Genomic DNA, 21,111 nt, shown 5'->3' on the forward strand with positions numbered 1-21,111 from the left:
CCAAATGCTGGGATGACAGGCGTGTGCCACCATGCCCAACATGTTGCCACTTTCTAAACCTGTTCTGGAAGCCCTCTTTTATGTCTTTACAAGGTATGGTTAAAAAAATACGGTAAATGCTGCTGAGTGCCATCTAAAGGAAAGGCAAGCTCCTAAAAACGTTACTCTGTTTCCCTGTCCATCTCATTTACTGGATCTGCCACCGTGTGACTTCTGGATCTTTCCCAAAGTCAAAATGACCATGAAAAATAAATGCTTGACCTGATTCAGGACACCGAGGGAGCCACAACAGTGTGACTGAAGACACACAGGACTCCCAGCACTGCTTCAGAAAGTGACAAGAACGATGAGCTAGTGTGTCTGGGGTGAGGGGGATATTCTGAAGGGGACTTGTGGCGACGTATCTTTTACTTTAAGTTTAAACACCCACGGTATTTTTTACCACATTTTAAAAGTTACACTTATGTGGCTGCAGAACAGGATGCAGAAACCGTGAAGGCAGCGGGTCCAGGTTCAGGACCTCACCAGTGTGCTATGGAGTAGGAAAAGGAACAGCGGATGTCAAGGACCTGGAGACCAGGGTGTTTATTCGCTCATACTGAGCGGGCTGTGGATGTCTCCAGGTAGCAGCAAGAGCAATGCAGAGATGAGGCCTGAGAAACAGTAGTCAAGGTCCTTAGGGTATGTACAGTTGTGACACCGCGGCAGACATAGTTTTTACTTATCTTTACAGTGCAGGCAATTGAACCTGCGGCCTTGCTACACCTCTAGTCTTGCATGGCTTTCTAGCGGGTGAGGAGACATGCAGTTTAAGAACTGGGCTTTGAATAAACCGATTCTGGAGTGGCAATGATGAGAGGGCCAGAAAAGAGCTGAATCTACAGCCAGGATGTGAGCTCCTCAGTCACTTCCTTCTGAGAGGTTCAAAAGATGTGCTGGATGTGTTGCTCTCCAGAGAGCTCTGAGGTACCAGTAAGAATGGAGACAGAAGGGTGCTGGGGACAAGTTGGGAATGCATAGGTAAACTTTTATGATTCAACCAAAGGAATTCCAGAGACCACAGTGGGGAAATGATTAGGAGAAAGGTGTGTCACAGAACAGCTAAGGTCAGCAGGTACAAGGGAGAAGCTGAAATGCAAGGGAGAAATGCATGAGCAGCTAACTTTGGTGGCACTTAAAAATGGCATATAGCCAGGCATGGTGGCATACGCCTGTGATCCCAGCACTTGGGAGGCTGAGGCAGGAGGATCGCTGTGAGTTCGAGACCAGCCTGGGCTACATAGTGAGTTCCAGGTCAGTCTCAACTACATAGTGAGTCCCTGTCTCAAAAAACCAAAAAAAAAAAAAAAAAAAAAAAAAAAAAAAAAAAAAAAAAAAAAAAAGGCGTACAGAGGGTGGAGAGCTGAAGCAGCACTGTGTGGTCATAAGGAAAAGTTGGGAGGTTAAAAGTTTTGCTTTCCCACTACCTAGCTGTGTGGCTAAGAGATGTTAGCAAGTCAGTATACTAAACTTTTACTAAGGTATTTTTATGACAAGTGACCAAAAAAACCCAAAAAACTAATGTAGCTTAAACAATTATTAGAACTCACTGCTAAAGCCCATAACTGGACATTTCCGAGGAAAGGCAGCCAATACCTTAGGGACTGACTCACCCATGATCTTGAGCCCTGAGCGAGGTCATGAAGCACCCCGGTTCTTTGTATTTCTCTGTGGAACTGTTGAGGGGGTGCCTTCCTCCTAGGATTGGGTCCACCCTGTCATCACACTGTGACTGCCAACCACCCTGGGAGCTGCTGCCTGTCTCCTTTTATACATTTAGAAAGTCCATTTCGGTAATGTTACCAAAAAGGTGGGAATATCTTCTATGAATTCAGCAAACCTCTCCCGTATCTCATTTGAGCACTGTATCCAATCCTGAACCAGTTCCTGTGGCCTGGGAAATGTGCTGACTGGTTTGGGCATGTGTTACCTAAACCAACTGCTGGGGCAGGAGGGAATTACCCAGGCTGGTTTAGAGCAGGGAAGGCCCACACCTGCTGTTAAGGCAGTCAGTCTCCCCTGAAGAACACTGGCTGCTGGGGAAGGAACACGCCAATAAAAACATGAGTACTGTAGGGAGGAAGAAAGGAAGAATTAATGGAGCTTGATTCTTATCTCCATCTCACTACCTCACTGAGCTGATGTGAAGGTTAAATTAATCCTGTGTGAGGATCCCCAGCCTCATCCCTAGAAGATTCTTGGAGGTAGATCTACAGAAGCAAGCTGAAAAAAAAGAAAGTAAATAGGGGAGAGAGGTGAGCAAAGAGAAATTGGGGAGAAGGACCCAAAATCTAACTGGAAGGGGGCCGGGGATTTAGCTCAGTGGTGCCGCTGCCTGCCTCACAAGCGCGAAGACCTGAGTTCGATCCCCAGTACCAAAAAAAAAAAAAAATCTAATTGGAAGAGATGGCAGAGGTAGATGGAGCTGGAATTAAGAGCTGGACAGAGACAGAACACACCTGCCTCTGAATTCTCAATAGGAACTAATAGTAATATTTTTGAGTGCTTCATATGTCCCCCTTCCCCAAGAGCTGAGGAGCACTCAATTGGTTGTCTCTATACCTGCTTACGACCAAAGATGATCAGTGCCCCTAGCTGTCAACTAAAGACAGACTCACCCCAGAATTCAAGGCCTTCTGGAAAATCAACCCAGCCTATCTTAGCCTCACTTCTCATTTGTGTATACAAATCTCTGCTCCAGTCGTGGACTTTTGGCCGCTTCAGGATGGCCCCTCTGCCTGCTCTCCTTCCACCTCCAGGCAGACATTTCCTTTGCTTGGGATGTCGCTCTCCTGTCTTTTCTGGCTGACCTCCTCACATCTTCAAAGTCAAGTTCAAATGCTTGCTCTTTGATGTAACCCTCATTAGTCCTCTCAGCCTCAAGTCCTTAGGGTTTCCTCACCAGATTTAAGCCAGTATGAGTCGGGTGCTTATCTGCCTACTCGCTGTTGTCAGATTCCTGAGGACACAGACTGTGTTCTAGTCCTCCTCGTGGTCCACGTTCATTCTTTGCTTTTTTTTTTTTTTTGCAGTACCAGAGATGGAACTCAGGATCTTGCACTTGCAAGGCAGGCACGGTGCCACTGATCTAAATCCCCGGCCCTTATTTGCTCTTTTTTTTTTTTAATTTGCTTATTTTTTTTTTAAAGAAAAAAATGTGAGGCTGGTATGTTGCGAGGCAGTAGGTGTTTATGTACCATGGGAAAAAGAAAGAGGGGGCAGGGGAAGAAGGGAGGAAGGGAGGGAGAGGAAAGGAAATTTTTCGGCGTCTATTGTGCCCTCGTCACCGCACATTCAGCAGTGAATGAGGGAATGAGGAAAGCGCTTCATACATCCGGTGACTGTAATGCTACTGCAGCGGGACTCGAGCTAGCTGAACTGCACTTCACGTTCTCCCTGTTGGAACCATTTCTGTCAAATTCCTTGCCCAAGTGGGCCTTGGACTACATAAAGGCTGAGACTCTACCGCCAGAGGGGAAAAAAAGAATTGAGACAACTGAGACAGTTCACAAATTATTCAGGGGAAAAAACCTACCTTTGAAATCATTAAACCAGTTTTTATTCCAGTATCATACAAAGCACTGTCATCTAAATTATTTAGCAGTGGCTTTCAAATCTACTTTGCCATGACTCACAGTAAAAAATACATTTTATACTGCCCAAGTCATATGTTATTTCCATTCACACCTTCAACAAGTAAGTACTGAACACCCACTAAATGCCAAATTCTATTCTAAGGAGGGTACACTTGTGAATGAAGCAGAAAAGAAAGAAGGAACGAGGGAAAGTCAATACTTGCCTTCAGACTTACACTAGTGGGACAGACAATAAAATAAGTAAAATACATGACAGACACACAGAAACGGAAAGTTCATGGAACAAAATCACCAATTACTACATGCAGTAGACACTGATGTTTTCTATTTTATGTTTCCAAAAAAAAATGCTGGTCACACCATATTAAACCATTTGTTGGCTTCTCAATCAGGAGTGAATTGAGACTTACACTTTCGTATGGCAGAGCATGTTGTTCTTATTTTACAGACTGAGAAACATGCAGAGAGGTTAACTGATTTACACAAATTCACACACAATCCCAGGGAAGCGGTGGTCTACCGCCACCCCCATGATCCTCTACAGTGCTGCTCCTGGCTCAGGGCCTATTTCTCCGATTGTGTAACACTGACCTTTGCCTGGAGCAGCTCTGCATTCCCTTGCCAGATAAAGTCACAGGACTATGTCTAAGCCTGCTCAGACCTCAACATGCTCCAGGATGCCTCTTGTGCCACAGGTGCTTCTGGTGCTCAATGCCTGCTGGTGCCCCGGAGCAGGAGCCTCTGCACCAAGACCTCCACCCCACAAGCAGGTGTCACCCAGCTTCTCAGCCCCTACAGCATAGTGCTTGACAGAGCAGTAGTAATAAATCCACATGGAATTAATTTGTAACTGATACAAAGCAGAGAGATGGCAGGAAGTGCTTTCCAGCTAGAACTGCAGGGTTGTGGTAACATCTATTTAAAAGGCTAGGAAAGGATACCACTGCTAAAAAGATCTCTTTATTTGGATTACAAATATCATAACTGTAGTAGAAGCACATGAAAAAATCCTACAAATATTTTATCTCCCTAATATCAGTAGATATAGAATTAAGTTGTATGTCATATTCCACAGAACAGAAACCTAGGGAAATTCAAGAAAATGAGGGCTACTATAGCTCAAATTCTTCTGAGGGGAAAAAAAAAAATCTACATAGCACCAAGCATGGTGGTACATACTTGTAATCTCAGCCGCAGACAGGCAAGATGGTAGCTCACTTGCCTAGCATGTACAAGGCCCTGGATTCAATCCAAGTACCTTGAAAAAAATCTAAATAGCACAGCCAATCTATAGTTATACACCCTGGCTTCACTTAGTTTGGGCAGGATGAGGCTATGTAGCTGGTGAAAAGTTCTAGAAGAATTATGAAAAGGGAAGAAACTATGACTAAATATTAACCAAAACCAGAATTCTAAGTTTAAATTTTGTCCTACTACTAGAGATGATGGGAAAGGTAAGTTATAAAAATTTATACAGGGGTGGAGGCTGAAGTAGAAGGATCACCAAGTTTAAGCCAGGCAACTTAGTGAGACACTACCTCAAAATAAAGCCAAGTGTGGTGGTGCATGCCTGATATCTTAGCACTTGGGAGGCTGAGGCAGGAAGATCATCTTGAGTTCAAGCCCAGCCTGGGTTCCATAGTGAGTTCACAGCCAGCCTGAACTATACAGTAAGACCCTGTCTCAAAAAGCCAAAATAAAGAAATAAACAAACAGGACTGGGGAATGTAGCTCAGTGCCAAGGCCTGGATTCAATCCGCCATACCAAACAGATACGCACACACATAGGCTGGGTGTGCACTGAGTATGTACATGGTGGCCCTGGGTTCAATCCTTGGGGTGTGGACCCCCCTAACCTGTATCTGTGAGATAGTATAAAACACAATTTCAATCATGTAAATTTTGAACAAAATATATTACAGAATTTTCTAACCCATTTTTTTCAGACTTTATTTTGAATCAGATCTAATTTTGTAGACCTAGGTATGGTAGGGGAATGGGGACTATATATGTAACTAAGCACCCTAGATTCTGTTAAGGATAGATCATGCTGAACAACTTGCTTAATCTACTTCTTCCTATTTAAAGTGATTTTAAAGGGTCTTGATTTGCATAATTTCAAAATTTTATTTATTTTTGGTACTGGGGACTGAACCCAGGGCCTTCCACGTGCTAGGTAAATGCTTTACCATTAAGCTACATCCCCAGCCTTTTTTAAAATTTTGAGACAAGGTCTCACCGAATGGCCTAACCTGCCCTTGAACTTGCAATCCTCCTGACTCAGTCTCCCAAGTAGCTGGGATTACAGATGTGCATTGTGACGCCCACCTTAACCTGCATAACTTTAAGTGTTTAGATTTTTTAAAGGACAAAAAAAAAAAAACCCACAGGCACACCATTTATACAGTAATTAAATAAGAGAAGTACAAATTTTGAAGCCACCACATTTCTTATTGTTTTTAACAGCCTTTAGTTATATCATTTATATTGGCATTTGTTTAGAAAAGATATTAAGACTGGTTAGTAACTTATTCTTGTCTTGGAGTTTCTTTTAAAACAGAGAACAGAGGAACTAGTTAAGAGTTCACAAAGAATATTTCTGCATGATATATTGACTCTAAATTCAAACGATAATACCACATCAATCCTATAAACTAAATATGAATTTCTTATTTAAGGTATTGGTTAACGTTTTTAAAAATCCTCATTTCTTTAACAAGTACTATATAAATGGATCTTGAAAGCCAACTGTAGACATGGTATACTCAGTCCAACTTGTTGGGGTCGGGAGGCTCATTTCATGTGACTATCCAATTTAGAGTTAAAAAGCAAATGGCGTTACAAAAAAATTAAAGCCATGGGCAGCATCAATTCCTCAAATGATACAGCTTCCACGCTCCCGTCATTCTGGGTCCCCTTGTTTTTGCTTTCATTTAAATAAGTCCACCAAAATTCTGAAAGTCACAGTTTGTACTGCAGTGAATGAGAGTTGCTTTGGCCTTTGAAAGTACAAAGTCCCTTTTATCACGGATATTTTCTTCATTCTGGGTCAAGGCGAGGTAAAACAGGAAGAATAAGATTCCCAAATGCAGAGTCTTGAGTTATGAAGTATCCAGATGAGTGTGCATGAGCATGCTGAGATTTAAAAAAAAGCAATTAAGCTATTAAGAATCAGTTTTTAAAAAAGGAATCACAGCCATGGCATTAGTTACTTATCCTTTCTGAGTGCATGAGACCAAATTTATTTAAAACTCAGTTCTTAAGTTGTTCATTTTGTTTAAATACACAGGAGATGAACAACAGAATTTGGATTAACAAATTGCACCAGGCATTCCATCCCCTCATCTCCTCTGGGATTCTTCTCAGTCAAGCGATGAGTCAAAGATATGAATTGTTTTGTTCTATGGAGAAAATCTAGCATGAAGGGTCCCAATGTACTCTGCTTTTGGTCAGCTAAGCCCTTCCTTGAGAAGGAAGGGCAGTGGTTGGACAGAGAGGAGAGGTGAAAAAGATGGCAATTATTGGTTATTAAAAAATAGCAACATTTTTAGAGAATACTGGAATGTAAATACCAGAAAATCATCAGTAATTTCTGTCATTAAAAAGAAAAAAAGAAGCTGTTTTTAACTTGTCTAAAGGGAGATAATAAAAAATAAATAAATAAAAATAAAGGGAGATAATCTTTATAACGTCCCTACCAATTCTGGGATTTGAAAGTTGGGTTTTTTGTAACTGGGATCTAACTCGGGACCTTGTACTTATAAGGCAGGCAGCAGAACCAGCTAAATCCCCGGCCCTGGGATTCCAAAGTTTAAAAGCATAAGCAATTACATTACAACAAAACAACACAAAGCAGTATCTCATCCAAGGTCTCTTGGAATCTTAAATTATCCAAGATGAATGAAACATGAAAACTATTTATTATTTAAGAGTGACATGCTTTTGAACTGATGAAGAATCACATTCTAATCCCGTGTAAAGACTTAGCCTTCAAAGAGCTGGCCATTAAAAAAAAAAACCCAAACAAATTTTTAAAACCAGATGATGTAATGATATGTACCATTAAACTAGCCAGGTCAATTTTCTAGATCATCCTGTCCATCCAAATATCCTAAACTTTTTTGTGCACCAGCAAGCCCTTGGCAGGTACAGCACAGAATCAATCATGACCACGTCAACACCATAAAAGATACTTTCATTACTGCTGTATTGGGCCTTTAAATCCTTTGGGCATAACTGAACATCAGCAAACCACTGCAATTATGTGTGTGGAACATTTTTATTGATACTGCTCCACTGAGATAAAAAATAACTACTGTGCTGCCTCTTAGACCCAGGAAATCTCCAATGGGACAAGAATGTCCGTTCACTTTGCTCACCTGCAAAGCTGCCTTCTGTTGGGCTGCAATATGCTGCTGCTCAGCGTGGTCCCGGAAGTCCTTATTAAGAGAGGGCCTGGAGAGGGCAATGCTGAAATGGGAATCTTGGTGACTTCACTGCTTGAGGCAGATGCATCCTTACTTTTTTTTGTTTTTAATGGTAGGAAATTATCTTTAATTGGGGCATATATACTTACGTGTGCAATAACATGTTTTGATATTTATATGCATTGTGAAATGGTTAAACTGAGCTAATAAGCATATCCATCACCTCACATACTGATTATTGTAAGGATATTAAAGATCTACTCTCTTTTCAAGTATACATCATATTCATCAATAATTTTTTGTTGTTGTTGTTTTGTTTTGTTTTGGTTTGGTTTTGGTACCAGGGATTGAACTTGCGCTTGCAAGGCAGGCCACTGAACCGCTGAGCTAAATCCCCGGCCCCTTCGTCATTAATTAGAGTCACTAAGGCATACAATAAATCTCCTGAAGAGGGTTCTTTCTTCTTTTTTTTTGTGGTGCTGGAACTCACACCCATACACACCCACCCACTGAGCTATATCCCCAACCCCTTGCTGTATATTCCTTACAGGGATAAAGCAGACCTTCCAGAATTAGTCTTTTTCCCTTTTTCCCACTACTTACACCAATTTATATGAAGAAAGCTTACGATATTTACTAAGATTTCAAGTGATCTACTTTTTAATATTTATAATTGATGGCTGCCTCCTCTCCTTTTTTTTGAGACAGGGTCTTGCCATGTAGCCCAGGCTGCCCTCGAACTCACAACCATCCACCTGTCTCAGCCCCCCACCGAATGCTGGCATTACAGGCATGTAATGCCCGGCAGCCCCTTACTTTCAAACAGATTTGAGGTACCATAATTATTATGATATTTATTAACATTATTTCTTAAAACAGTTAAAAACAAATCACAGGATATTCATCAGTAGTAAAACCATACATTTTTGTTCATATGATAATTTAAAAATTGCCATATTCCACGTACGTTGAACTATTTTGAGTGAATAACCAAATTTAGAGGTACTTATTTACCAGATTATAGAGCAGCTACTAGGTATTTAGCTATATGTAAGCACTAGGAGTATAAAATGTGCAAGACAGAGCTCACAGAAAACAGCAATTCTGATGAAATATAGCACATGCCATCACAGGAATTAATAAAGACTCTCAACATAAGTAGGATACTGGTCATGGAAAGCATTATAAAATATAGACTTTATCCTAATAGTAAAAGGAGACTTCCAAAGAGTGTTAAACAGCACATTATGTTGAAAAATATGGCTAATAAGAGCACCAGAAAATAACAGTTAATACCTAGCTCCAGGATGATTTGTTGAAGATTGGTTCTGCATAAGTAATTTTCTTTTTTCTTTGTCCAATTCTGCCAAGATTGCAACTCTATTTTTGTTCTGAAAACCTAAAAAGGGGGGAGGGGGAAATAAGTAACATTTTAGACCTATTTTTACACCTGCTCCATCAAGAAGCTGGAAAACAAAAATTCCTATTCTCTAACAAGGTGATAAAGTCACTAACAAATATTTCACCCAGATCTGGGTGTAGTGTCCCACACCTGTCAGCCCAGTACTCTGAAAGGCTGAAGCCTCCAAGTGGGTCACAAGTTCAAGATCGGCCTTGGCAACAGGGCATGGCAGTGCACCCAGAAGGCTGAGGCATGAAGAATACTAGGATTTTCAGGGCAGCCTGGGATACACACCAAGTTCAAGGCCAGCCTGAATATATAGCAAGACTTGTCTCAAAAACAAAAGTATGGGTTGCAGCATTTGTTTTTGGTATTGTTGCTGCAGTTTTTTGAGACAGGGTCCAGTGTCTCACTATGCAGTCCAGACTTGCCTTGACTCACCATGTAGCCCAGGTTGGTCTCAAAGTCCTGGCAATCCTGACACCCCAGCCTCCTCAGTGCTAGGGTTCTAAGTATATGCCACCACATCACCAGGTGCATTTTTTTTTAAACCAAAATTTTAGGGCCCCCAGTGCTATGAGGACGGACTAGTCTTTATCCTGAAGTCATATATTTGGGTGTGCAGATTTTCTTAGTCCTCAATTTTAGGTCTTTTTGTGAAAGCCCCTTTCACAGAGGAAAACCACCAGGCATATTCAGAGCAAAATAATATTTATTGGGCCAGGGATTTAGCTCAGCAGCACCATGCCTGCCTTGCAAGCACAAGGTCCTGAGTTTGATCCCCAGTACGAGAAAAATTTTGTTTTTCTCAACTGCCTTCATTCAGAAATGACACATAATCTTTCAAGGAAGATGTCAAAGAATTCAACTGACAGGACACAAGAGATGCCATAAAGAATGAGAAATTAGAGTCATTCATAGGAAAATGGATACATACTGAGGATATACTCCTAAGTGAAATAAGTAAGTCACACATGTGTAAATACAGAATAGTTTCTCTGGTGTGAAAAACTATAATAGTACACAAGATCCTAAGGAGATAATTAACAATGTGAAATAGGAAGAAAAGGGCTAAAGGTGTAGGGAAAGTGGGAAGGGTAGGGGAAGGGGAATAAGGGAAAGGAAAAGTATCTGAGAAAATTAAAAAATGGAAATAAAGTGTTTGTAAATGGGGAGGGGAGGAGGAGGTGAAGGGAGGGCAGGGATAAGGGGAAAAAATGAGAACCAAGACCTGTCATGTAGAGGTACAAGATCCCAGTAATGAATGTAACTGTACTGTATACCTAAAATGTACCAATAAACTCAATAAAAAGAAAAAAAATAAATTAAAAAAATTAACCTGAATCTTTATCCCACATCATAACACAAAAATAAGTTCAACATACCATATGCATTTAAACCTAAAATGCAAAATATATTAAGGTATAAAAGAAAAAAAGAGATGCCTCTTTTATCTTATCAAATACTTAACACTGCGCAACTATGAGCTTCAAACTTACACAAGATGTAGAGCAGAGGTTTCAAATCCTGCAAAGAGTAGTGTCATGTTTTAAAAACATGAATTAGGCTGGGATGTAGCTCCGTGGTGTCACCGCCTGCCTTGTAAGTACAAGGTCCCGAGTTTGATCCCCAGTACAAAAAAAAAAGTGAATTAAATGGGAACATATAAACCCCGAGGGCACACTAAACCCTCAGATTCCTAGTCCTCTGGAAACATCTGGGATCTGGCAACAAGGGATCCATATGCCCCCGTGGCAACAAATGGAACTAAGGAATAGCTCTCCCCTTTAGCTGGGCAACGTGTCACAGTCCTTAACATTAGGACTTGTTCACATTATCTGTAGACAGTTGCATTTCTGATCCCTAAGGCAGGAAAAAAACAGGATTAAACGACTGAAAAATAGAAGTGGGGGGAGGGGCGTCACTCTAGAGACAATAATCAATCACTTGGCTGGAAGAATGAAGGGAGACCGAAGCACCCTGAAAGGCACCCATGTGAGGGAGTCTAAGAATTATGTACTGACCGTGAAGAGGAAGAAGTGGTAGGAGGGGCAGATCTCCTGGGAATGGGTGTACAAGTGACATCTGTGCTGAGGCTGACCTGAACTAGCTGAGGCTTGCAGTTTGTCGGGGGGTGCACTGGGGTTGATTTGGGTGGCTTGGGATCAGGTGGAGTTGGATGGGGTTGGGTTTGCCTTAAGGGTTGGAGGGTAGTGCAGTGCCTGGGAGTGAACCCAGGTGTCACGCAACGTGCAGTGTTTTCAACTGAACTTCTTAAACTGGACATTGCCTTCCTGGCTATAGCCAGGATTGGGGCACAAAACATGTTTCTGTGCCACATCCATTTTAAGAATTTGTCATCTCCCATTTTCTCTCTTTTGTGGTACAGTACTGGGAATCAAACCCTGGAGTGCTCTACCACTGAACTACACCTCCAGCGCCTTAAAATTTTTTTAGTTAGGGTCTAACTATGTAGCCCTGGCTGGCCTCAAGGATCTTCCTGCCTCAGCTCCCAAGGAGCTGGGATTACAGGTGTGCACCACTGTCCTTATCCCATTCCCCCGCTCTGCACACCAATGCTGTCACCAGTTCTAGTAATACTGGTAGCAGGCTCCTCCTTTTGGAAAATTCACAGTTCATTCTGGTACTTTTTTTTTTTTTGGTACTGTGGATCAAACTCAGGACCTTGCGCTTGCGAGGCAGGTGGCAGAACCACTGAGCTAAATCCCTGGCCCCATTCTGGTACTTCCAAGAGATGGTTTTATCTTTCAGGTGATTCTTCATCCTAATTCTAATCCCTCTTTTCCCTTTTCCTGCCTCTCTTCTAAGTCTTTTTTTTTTTCTTTTGGTACCGGGGATCAAAGTGAGGTCCTTGCATTAGTTAAGTCTTCTTGAGGATGGAGATCATAGGGCCTTACATGGCACATGTCATTACCTGCTAACCTACCCTTACAGACAGAAACGTCTCAAAAGTCTTCTAGGTAAAGAAAGATTTAATACAGCTTTGAGAAACAGGTAAAAACAAACTGTATGCACTATTCTCCATTCTCACTCAACACACTTCTCACCCTAGATGTGTGAGGACTTTGCTCCGCAGGAGAAACAATTCTGCAGTGGTGTCAGATCCTACGAGGCTGAGGCCACATGACTGCCACTCACTTCAGACACCAATGGTAAGTACTTCTGCAATCCTGGCTATAAATCAGGGCTCCCACAAGCCCCCTCCTTTAATTTGCTGGAACTTCTCACAGAAGAACTCAGGAAAACACTTTGCTTACACTTACTAATTTATTAATAAAGGATTTTTACAAAGGGCAGAGACAAACAGCTACATGAAGAGATGGAGTGGGCAGGACATGTGAAAAGGGAATCAGAGCTTCCATGCCTCTCTGTCATGCCATTCTCCGGGGACTGTCACATGCTCAGCTGTCTGGATGTCGTATGAGCCATGTCCTTCTGGGATTTACGGAGGCTTCCTTACACAGGCATGACTAATTACACCACTGGTGATCAACTCAACCTTCACCCTTCATACGTGGACGAGCTGAAAGTTCCAACCCTCTGATCACACAGCTGATTCCTCTGGCAAATTGGCCCCCATGCAGAGGCATCCAGGAGCCCACCAAGAGTCACAGGAACTATTGTCAAAGACCAACTAGCAGAGTAAGATTCTTCCAATTCCCCTATTACTCAGGAAATTACACTTACAAATGGGTTCCGTTCAGGGAGTAAGTCAGATTCATTCGTAATCCAACAAAGTAAGTCTTAACACACCTTTGACAAATAAACACTGTAAAGCATAAAAGAGCCAAACACCCACACAAATACTGTAAGTAAACTATTTTTACTTTTATAGTCACCTTAAAATGGTAAGGTCAACAAGTGAGCTACTTCCACGACTTGTTCACATCTATAAATGTTCATAATGCGACATCTATTCAAATTTGTCAGTTTCCACCTAAACCCTTTAAGTCGGGGGTTTCAGGATCCCTATACCAGGAACCATGGTCAAAGACCAAATATGTATTATACCATAATATCACAACAGACAAATCCTAAGAATGTAGTACTTACACAACTGGTCATTTCTAAAAGGATAGTAAGATATTTCTCTGCTGTAAGATTCAGTAAAAAATAAAACAGCAGTAGGAAACATTAAAGTTGGAATCAATGAAAAATTCTTCCCAGGGTCTCCGTGTCAGACTCTATAATAGTATTACCACTTACGGAAATCTTTCCATAAACAGTTGTTACTGGTCTAGGCTAGTTTGTGTAAAGTCTCAAAAGATAGGCAAATTAATCCATGTTAAATGAAAGGAATAAAGTACAGTACCCATCACACCAAAAAGAATAGTCTGCAAGACATTCAAGTGCATACCTGGAATCTCGGACAGCACCAAACCCGAAATACCAAGAGAGCTGACCAGATAACACAAAAGATAAGGGATCAACAGGTAGGTAGCACATAGCACGGATAACAGGGACAAAAGGGATGATTCACTTCCTTGGCAAGACGGCACAACATTTCCTCACACTACTTGGAAGACTGTGCAATTTAAAATGTATAAATGGTGTATTTCTAGTCGGGCATGGTGGCACACACCTATCATCCTAGCACTGGAGAGGCTGAGGCAAGAGGATGACTTCTAATTCAAGGCCAGCCTGGGCTACACAGTGAGTTTGAGACCAGTGTGAACACCATAATGAGACCCTGTTTCAAAAAACAAAGTGTTATTTCTGGACTTTTCCATTTAATATTTTTGGGCCATGGTTGACCTTAGGCTAAAATTACAACTGAAGAAAGACTGTAATCCTTAAAAGCACCTCCCAACTCCAATACACAAAGGTTCCATAATTTCCCCCAAATATTTGCTCTGCTGAAAATTCTCAGCTATCTTAATATTTGTGATAGTTATGCCTGTGAAGGGCAATGTTATGGTAACCTATGCGATATGTAATAAGAGAAACTTTGTCAAATATTGTTAAGTAAACATCATTAGTAATGCAGTATAGTATTACAAGTCCTACTGACTTAGAATCAGAAATGATAACTGTCTGGCAGGAGTAGAGAAATGAGGGCAGAAATAAAGCATACCACAAACCTGACCACAACACCATTTTGTGTGTAGCTGTTTTAATTCACTGTTAACATTTTCTTTAAACCACAATGGAGACAAGATTTGCAGCTTTAAAGATAAAGCTGGTGAAACAACTATCTTGAGGAGCAAAAATGTTTTGTCTCTTTCAGATATTTTTAAATACCACACTCTCATTTAATGGCCACGTCTCCCCAGACACCACCATCGAAACCACTCTTCTGCAGATAATATTTGCATTCTAGGCTATAGTACTCTTTTCAGACTTTCTGAAATCTGGATGTCTTAAGACCTGAGACATCTTTTAGGAATTATTTTTTATTTGTATGATTATTTTTACCTAAAGATGATTCTCAGGGTTGGGGTGGCTGCAGCTCAGGCACCTGTGCAGGGGGCCAGGCCTCCAACGTGGCGCCTCACAGCTGGTGGTAGCCAAGGCAGGAGGGTGCTGGAGGCACTGAGTACGCTGGGCCTTGCTCATATGCAGCTGTGTAAGTGAGCAGTGGTGCCCCCCGTGGGCACTGCAGTCCAGTGCCAAGAGGCCATGAAAGCAGTGTGCAACGACTAAGTAGGTCCAGATGGAAGTGTCCTACTACCTCAAGTGTCTGCGTCAGAGTACGTGGGTTCAGTAGAGAGGTTCAACCCTGAGCTGTCTGCGAGGAAGTGCGTGCTGAAGTCCCCCTGAAGCAAGGCCTGTGTCTATCTTGGCCTTCTGAGGAGATGGCAGTCAACCTTACTATCCAGTCAGAATCTGACTGTCTGAGGCCCTTACCAAGCAGAACCCAAGCATACCACGTGCAGTTGGAATAGCTACAGAATTTTTCACCGATTCTGGCTCCCAGTACAGCCCTTCAGTTATGCCTCCCTTGTACCCACTTTGTCTACCTCCATCTCAGCCTGGTCCAGGGCACCCCGAACAGTATAGTGAAAGGCTTCTCCCATGGAATGTTCCTGCAGAATGCAAGGATGTCACTAAGCAGCTGCAGAACACCCAGACCATCAAAGACATCCTGTCCAACTTCAAACTTTATGCATTCCTAGATAACAAGTCTACAGTCTGTCTCCAGGAAGACAGCTACCACTACTTGATCTGCAACTTCCAAACTGACAACATTGCCCTGTGCAAGTCCTCACCTTACATATCCACCTGAATGTGCAGCCTGCTGAGGACAGACAACCAGCTCTGCACCACAGCTGGCTCCTCCCACAGTGAGAGCAGCAGCCTGGAGCCCCATTCTGCAGAACAAGCCCCCCTAAGGTCTTGTAGGAATGCATCGAGCATGTCAAGGACAGGCCCCTCTCCTCACCACCATCCACCAACCTCCTTCATACAGAGCAGCTGCTAAACACTGCAGAAGGGCCCCGATAGCAAGCTGCTTGCTGCTGGGTTTGACAATTCCTGCATCAAACTCCGGAGTCTGCAGTCCGAGGAGGTCAAGGCAGAGAGTCCCCATGTGGACACCTCGCACACCCATTTGGCTGGTGATACTCTGGAGGAACGAGAGGATGAAGACAGCCCAGACAAAGAGATGAAGATCCTGTGGGACACTGTGGGTCACTACACACTATGCTTCCTCCCAGACAGTTCAGGGTTGCTCTCTGTTCTGAGGATGTGTGCATCCAATACTGGGATCTGGGAGTTTCACCAACACTGTGCTGTACCAAGGCTGGGCCTACCCCGTGTGGACCCCGTACTTCACCAGAGGGTCCCACGACCTCACCACCAGGCTGCGGTCCTTCCACTGGACATACCCACTAAGGATATATGCAGGACACCTGGCGGATGGGGACTGTCAAGACTCCACTGCACTCTTAACTGCTTAGCCACAGGCTCCACCAACGATACCTTCACAGGCCCGTTCTGTCTCTGTCCCCCGCAAAGTAACTGGCTCCTGCTATCAAGGACCGGTGGTTGAAACTGTAGGATTTGAAAGAATGGAGAGGCCACACGGACAGTATCACCAGCCTCGCCATCAGCCCTGATAGTGGCCTGGTGGCTTCTGGCTCCATGGACAACTTGGTGCTTGGCCACACCCCACATGGCTCCTCCAGTGGGCAGATGAGCACCATCCTGAGTGCGCAGTTCATGGCCTGCAACTGTCTGGTGACCGGAATCACACAGGAAAATCAGGAACATTAATTCTTACCTTGGCGGGAGTGGACTGAGTCTTGGTGAGAGGCCTCTGGCCACAGCATAACATGCTGAACAAATTACTGATGGGCTGGGAAAGGGCCCTGCCCCATGCAGCCACAGTGTCTCGGGACTCATACCGGGCGGGGCACAGCTCAGTGGCACCTGGATTGAAGAATGAGAACTAGGACGCTCTGAGGTCGGTGGCAAGTTCCCAGAAGACCCTAGGCACCCCACGTGCGAGAACGGCCACTGGCATTTACTGAAGACAGTTGCCCAGTGCCCTCTGCAGCACACCTGGGTACCCTGTTGGGCTGCCCTCATGGAGGGAAGTGGTGATGGAACTGGGAAAGGGAGGGATGACCCACTTCCTGAATGAAAGAACTAGGATTTTTTTTATTATTGTTATTATGATTATTATTACTGAGAAGAGGAGACCTAGCCCTGGCAGAGGAGGACATCTCTGCTTCTGTCTTCAGGTTTGACTCCTGACACTGGCTGTGATACTTGGAACTCTGAGCTTCAGGGAACTTAAGAGATCTTGGCAACACAGTGTTACAGGAGAAGGGAAATCTTGGGTGCAGCTAAGCACACCAGAAAACATGTTATCTAAGTAAACAAGCACTCTGGTGGTGGGGGCAGCTCTGAGGATCTCGACACCACCTTGAGGGTCATTCTCCCACTGCCTGGTGAGCAGCGCGCGGCTTCCTTCTGTCCACTGCTACTCTCCTAAATATGGCCGCTTTGACATACCCTAGATTTTTTATTCCTTCCATGGCCAGGCTGACAGTTTTCCACATCTTTACCAACTATCTTCTTTTTAATCAAAATATCAGTGTTTTCTCTTCTTGCCTTTTATGATAAGTGAGCAAGAGAAGGCGTGCAGCCACCCAAACACCACAGCTTAGAGATTTCTCCTAGCTAATGTCCTGCTTTGCCTTCCACAATGTGCCAGTACACAGACCTAATTCAGCCAAATCCTTTGCCAGTGTAAACATAAAATAATGACCCTTGGAAAACATCGCATTCTAAGCCAAAATGAGTGACAGAGGACCAGAAGCACAGATCCAATTTGCCCTGAGTGACTGTCCTGACAAAAAGGGATTGTAACAACTGTCACAGACAGAGAACAAAGGTAACTGTAAACCGACACATTCAGTGAATACTTCAGTTGGAACATTACATCAGTGGATAAGTTAAAGGGGACAAGTTCTGGCCACTGGACTGAAATGGCATCTTACTGCATTTAGTGAGAAGACTGGTCAGCCAGTTGCTCAGGGGTCTAAGAATACTAGACACTACACTATATTCAGTGAATTACATGAGATACCCAACACTATTATAAAGCAGACATTGTATTAGGCAGACTACTTTGCCCAGCCAGAGACTAGTGAAAGTGATCTGTGTACATTTACAATATGGCTCAGATATAGGCTCAGCTTTGATGTTCTGCTGTATTAAGTACAGTTTCACCTTACCAAGGAGTTATCAGAATGTAACCCATGGGAGGCTGAGGAGCATTTGTCTTTATCGAGAACACTGTCCAATACATTACAGGAAATATTGTTTACTTATATAATAAAGGCAAAAATACATTCAGAAGACTGGAGTCAGCTCCACACTCACAGCAAGACCAAGTCTTAGGCAGAGACGTATCACGTACCTCCAAAAGCTAATAATGCTTATCAATGACTATGATGAATCAAGACAAAAAGATGTCCTATAAATGTATCCGAAAATTGGTAAAAACAATAATTCTGAATCATAAGAATGAGCAAAATTCCCCTCTTCTCACTAATCAACTGGTATTTTGCATGAATTAGGCTTTCTAATATTTATAATTTCTCACTCTGTTATCGAAAGCATAAAAAACCCCCACTTTCTATGGAGACCCAATTCCCAGAAGATTCTCTCTGCTCCTGCATAGTCTCTCTTAAGGATTAGCTGCCCCCTAAAGCCTATTTTTAAAAAATAGATAACTGCACACTAGAGCTAGTCAGGAATGCACAAACCACTCCTGAGCATGCCCTAGTCCCAAGTTATAGAAGGTCATACCTGGAAGGGTGCTTGCCAGAAACAACCAAATACAGCAAACACTACACATAGTCATTTTTAATCAACAAAAAAGTCTGATCATTTATGTCTTCTTGAGACCCACTGGACTGTAATTCTCACTCACAGTCTGGAAAAGTTTTTTTTGTTGTTGTTGTTTTTTGTTTTTTTTGGTAATCAGTACTATAATTGAACCCATGACCTTCACACTAAGCTGCATTCCCAGCCCTTATTATTATTTTTTTACATTTTGAGATGAGGTCTCACTAAGTTGCAAGCTGAGCCTTGTGTGGTTACATTATGACTACCAAAGAGAGGACTGTATTCATGAGAGAGAGAGAGAGAGAGAGAGAGAGAGAGAGGGGCCACAATATGCTGAATAGTAACTGATTCCCCTAAAACTCCAATCTAGTCAGAATTTTTTTTCCCCCCTCATTGAGTTTACTGGTACATTTTAGGTATACAGTACAGTTACACTCATTATTGGGATCTTGTACCTTTACATCACAGGTCTTGGTTCTCATTTTGTCCCCTTGTCCCTGCCCTCCCTTCACCCCCTCCTCCCCTCCCCATTTACAAACACTTTATTTCCATTTTTTCATTTTCTCCTATTTGTTTCCTTTCCCTTATTACCTTTCCCCTACCCTTCCCACTTTCCCTACACCTTTAGCCCTTTCCAGTGAGAAATCCTACAGAAAATTCACTTACTGATGCACTACACAGTCAGTTTGTGGCTAAGTTTTTTTTAATTACACTTCATTATACCCTATGTGATAAAAGGTACGTTCCTGCTGACCTGTGACAAAAGGGCACTCACAGCAGCACGGTTTATCTTTTGGTATGATGAATGACAGACAAGTTACATTCAAAAGTAAGTAATAACAATATAAGCATGAAAAACAAAATTTACATGAGAAAATACCTTTAGTTGTTGTAAGCACAAGACAACTGACTAGAGAGGGCAAAGGAAAAATGCTGCAGACTTACAAATTTGATACAGTCTGTGATTATGATGGGATATTTGCACATATTTTCCCAGGAAATTAAAGACAGTTGTGAATCTTTCAAAGTTACTTGAAACATTAAGAAACTCTTTTTTAAAAATCTACAGAAGTCTAACTTGAAGAAAACATACCTCAAAAATTTAAATATAAACTAAGCATTATGGCTTACACTTGTAAATTAGCATTCTGGGAGGCTGAGACAGGAGAATTGAAAGTTTGAGTCCTGCATGGTTACCTTAACAACTTAGTGAGACCTTTTCTCAAAAAAATAAGCTGGGTGTGGTGGCACACTCCTGTAACCCCAGCACTCGGGAGGCTGAAGCAGGAGAATCACCATTAGTTCAAAGCCAGCCTGAGCTACACAATGAGACCGTGTCTCAAAATAAATGAACACAATAAAAAGGGGCTGGGATGTAGGCCAGTGTGAAGGCCCTAAGTTCAATTCCAAGAACCACCCACAAAAAAATATGAAAAATTAAAACTCCACATCAGGCATATTAGTTGCACCCAGGCACTACAGTGTGTACCTGTAGACCCAGCTACTTAAAGGCTGAGACAGGAGGACTGAGGCCAGCTTGGGCAACACAGTGAAACCCCCACCTCTCTCACTCTCTCTCTCTCTCTCTCTCTCTCTCTCTCTCTCTCTCTCTCTCACACACACACACACACACACACACACACACACACACACATGCACAACTATTTTTCTGAAAAAAAATATATGTGTGTGTATATATGAAAAACAATATATACTTAAGACCACTTGGGACATTTCCTTTGGGTGATATGTTTTCTGGAGCAGTCTACATAAATTACCTTGCATCAAGCGCTTCATTTTACTTACATCTATCGTACTCCAATACATGAGGAATTTTCATGGATTTTGAACACACATGCAACTATTTTTCTGAAAAAAAATATATGTGTGTGTATATATGAAAAACAATATATACTTAAGACCACTTGGGACATTTCCTTTGGGTGATATGTTTTCTGGAGCAGTCTACATAAATTACCTTGCATCAAGCGCTTCATTTTACTTACATCTATCGTACTCCAATACATGAGGAATTTTCATGGATTTTGAAATTACTTGTTTCAACTGACAACTTTTTTTATATATGTGTGTGTATATATGAAAAACAATATATACTTAAGACCACTTGGGACATTTCCTTTGGGTGATATGTTTTCTGGAGCAGTCTACATAAATTACCTTGCATCAAGCGCTTCATTTTACTTACATCTATCGTACTCCAATACATGAGGAATTTTCATGGATTTTGAAATTACTTGTTTCAACTGACAACTTTTTTTTTTCCAATTTACAAGGTTTTGACCCAGTGAGCATGCTTACATTGGGC

General features: G+C 42.3%; 2 protein-coding genes and 1 pseudogene across 7 annotated transcripts in view; 2 read left to right on the forward strand and 1 right to left on the reverse strand.

The window, feature by feature from the left end:
• Kiaa1958 (KIAA1958 ortholog) overlaps positions 1 to 21,111 on the forward strand; it is a 143,143-nt gene that overhangs the window by 92,608 nt on the left and 29,424 nt on the right. The window lies entirely within an intron of this gene.
• The window catches only part of Inip (INTS3 and NABP interacting protein), a 108,642-nt gene that overhangs the window by 74,185 nt on the left and 13,346 nt on the right, over positions 1 to 21,111 (reverse strand). For 3 of the 6 annotated variants that reach the window (XR_783324.2, XM_010639356.3, XM_033759077.1), the window contains 2 exons: positions 9,359 to 9,461; positions 8,015 to 8,105 (listed from right to left, as the gene is read on the reverse strand). Coding sequence is in view for 5 of the 6 variants with exons in the window: in XM_010639356.3 (XP_010637658.1) it covers positions 8,015 to 8,105; positions 9,359 to 9,461 (194 nt within the window). In the remaining variant the exon portion in view is untranslated. Of the gene's footprint in view, positions 1 to 5,884; positions 6,771 to 8,014; positions 8,106 to 9,358; positions 9,462 to 21,111 lie in introns of those variants that run through there. The other 3 variants (XM_010639357.3, XM_033759078.1, XM_033759079.1) reach the window with 3 other exon arrangements.
• LOC109118540 lies at positions 14,907 to 16,700 on the forward strand (annotated as a pseudogene).

This window comes from Fukomys damarensis, unplaced genomic scaffold (genome assembly GCF_012274545.1).
Source record: "Fukomys damarensis isolate Sample0158 unplaced genomic scaffold, DMR_v1.0_HiC HiC_scaffold_36, whole genome shotgun sequence".
NCBI lineage: Eukaryota > Metazoa > Chordata > Mammalia > Rodentia > Bathyergidae > Fukomys > Fukomys damarensis.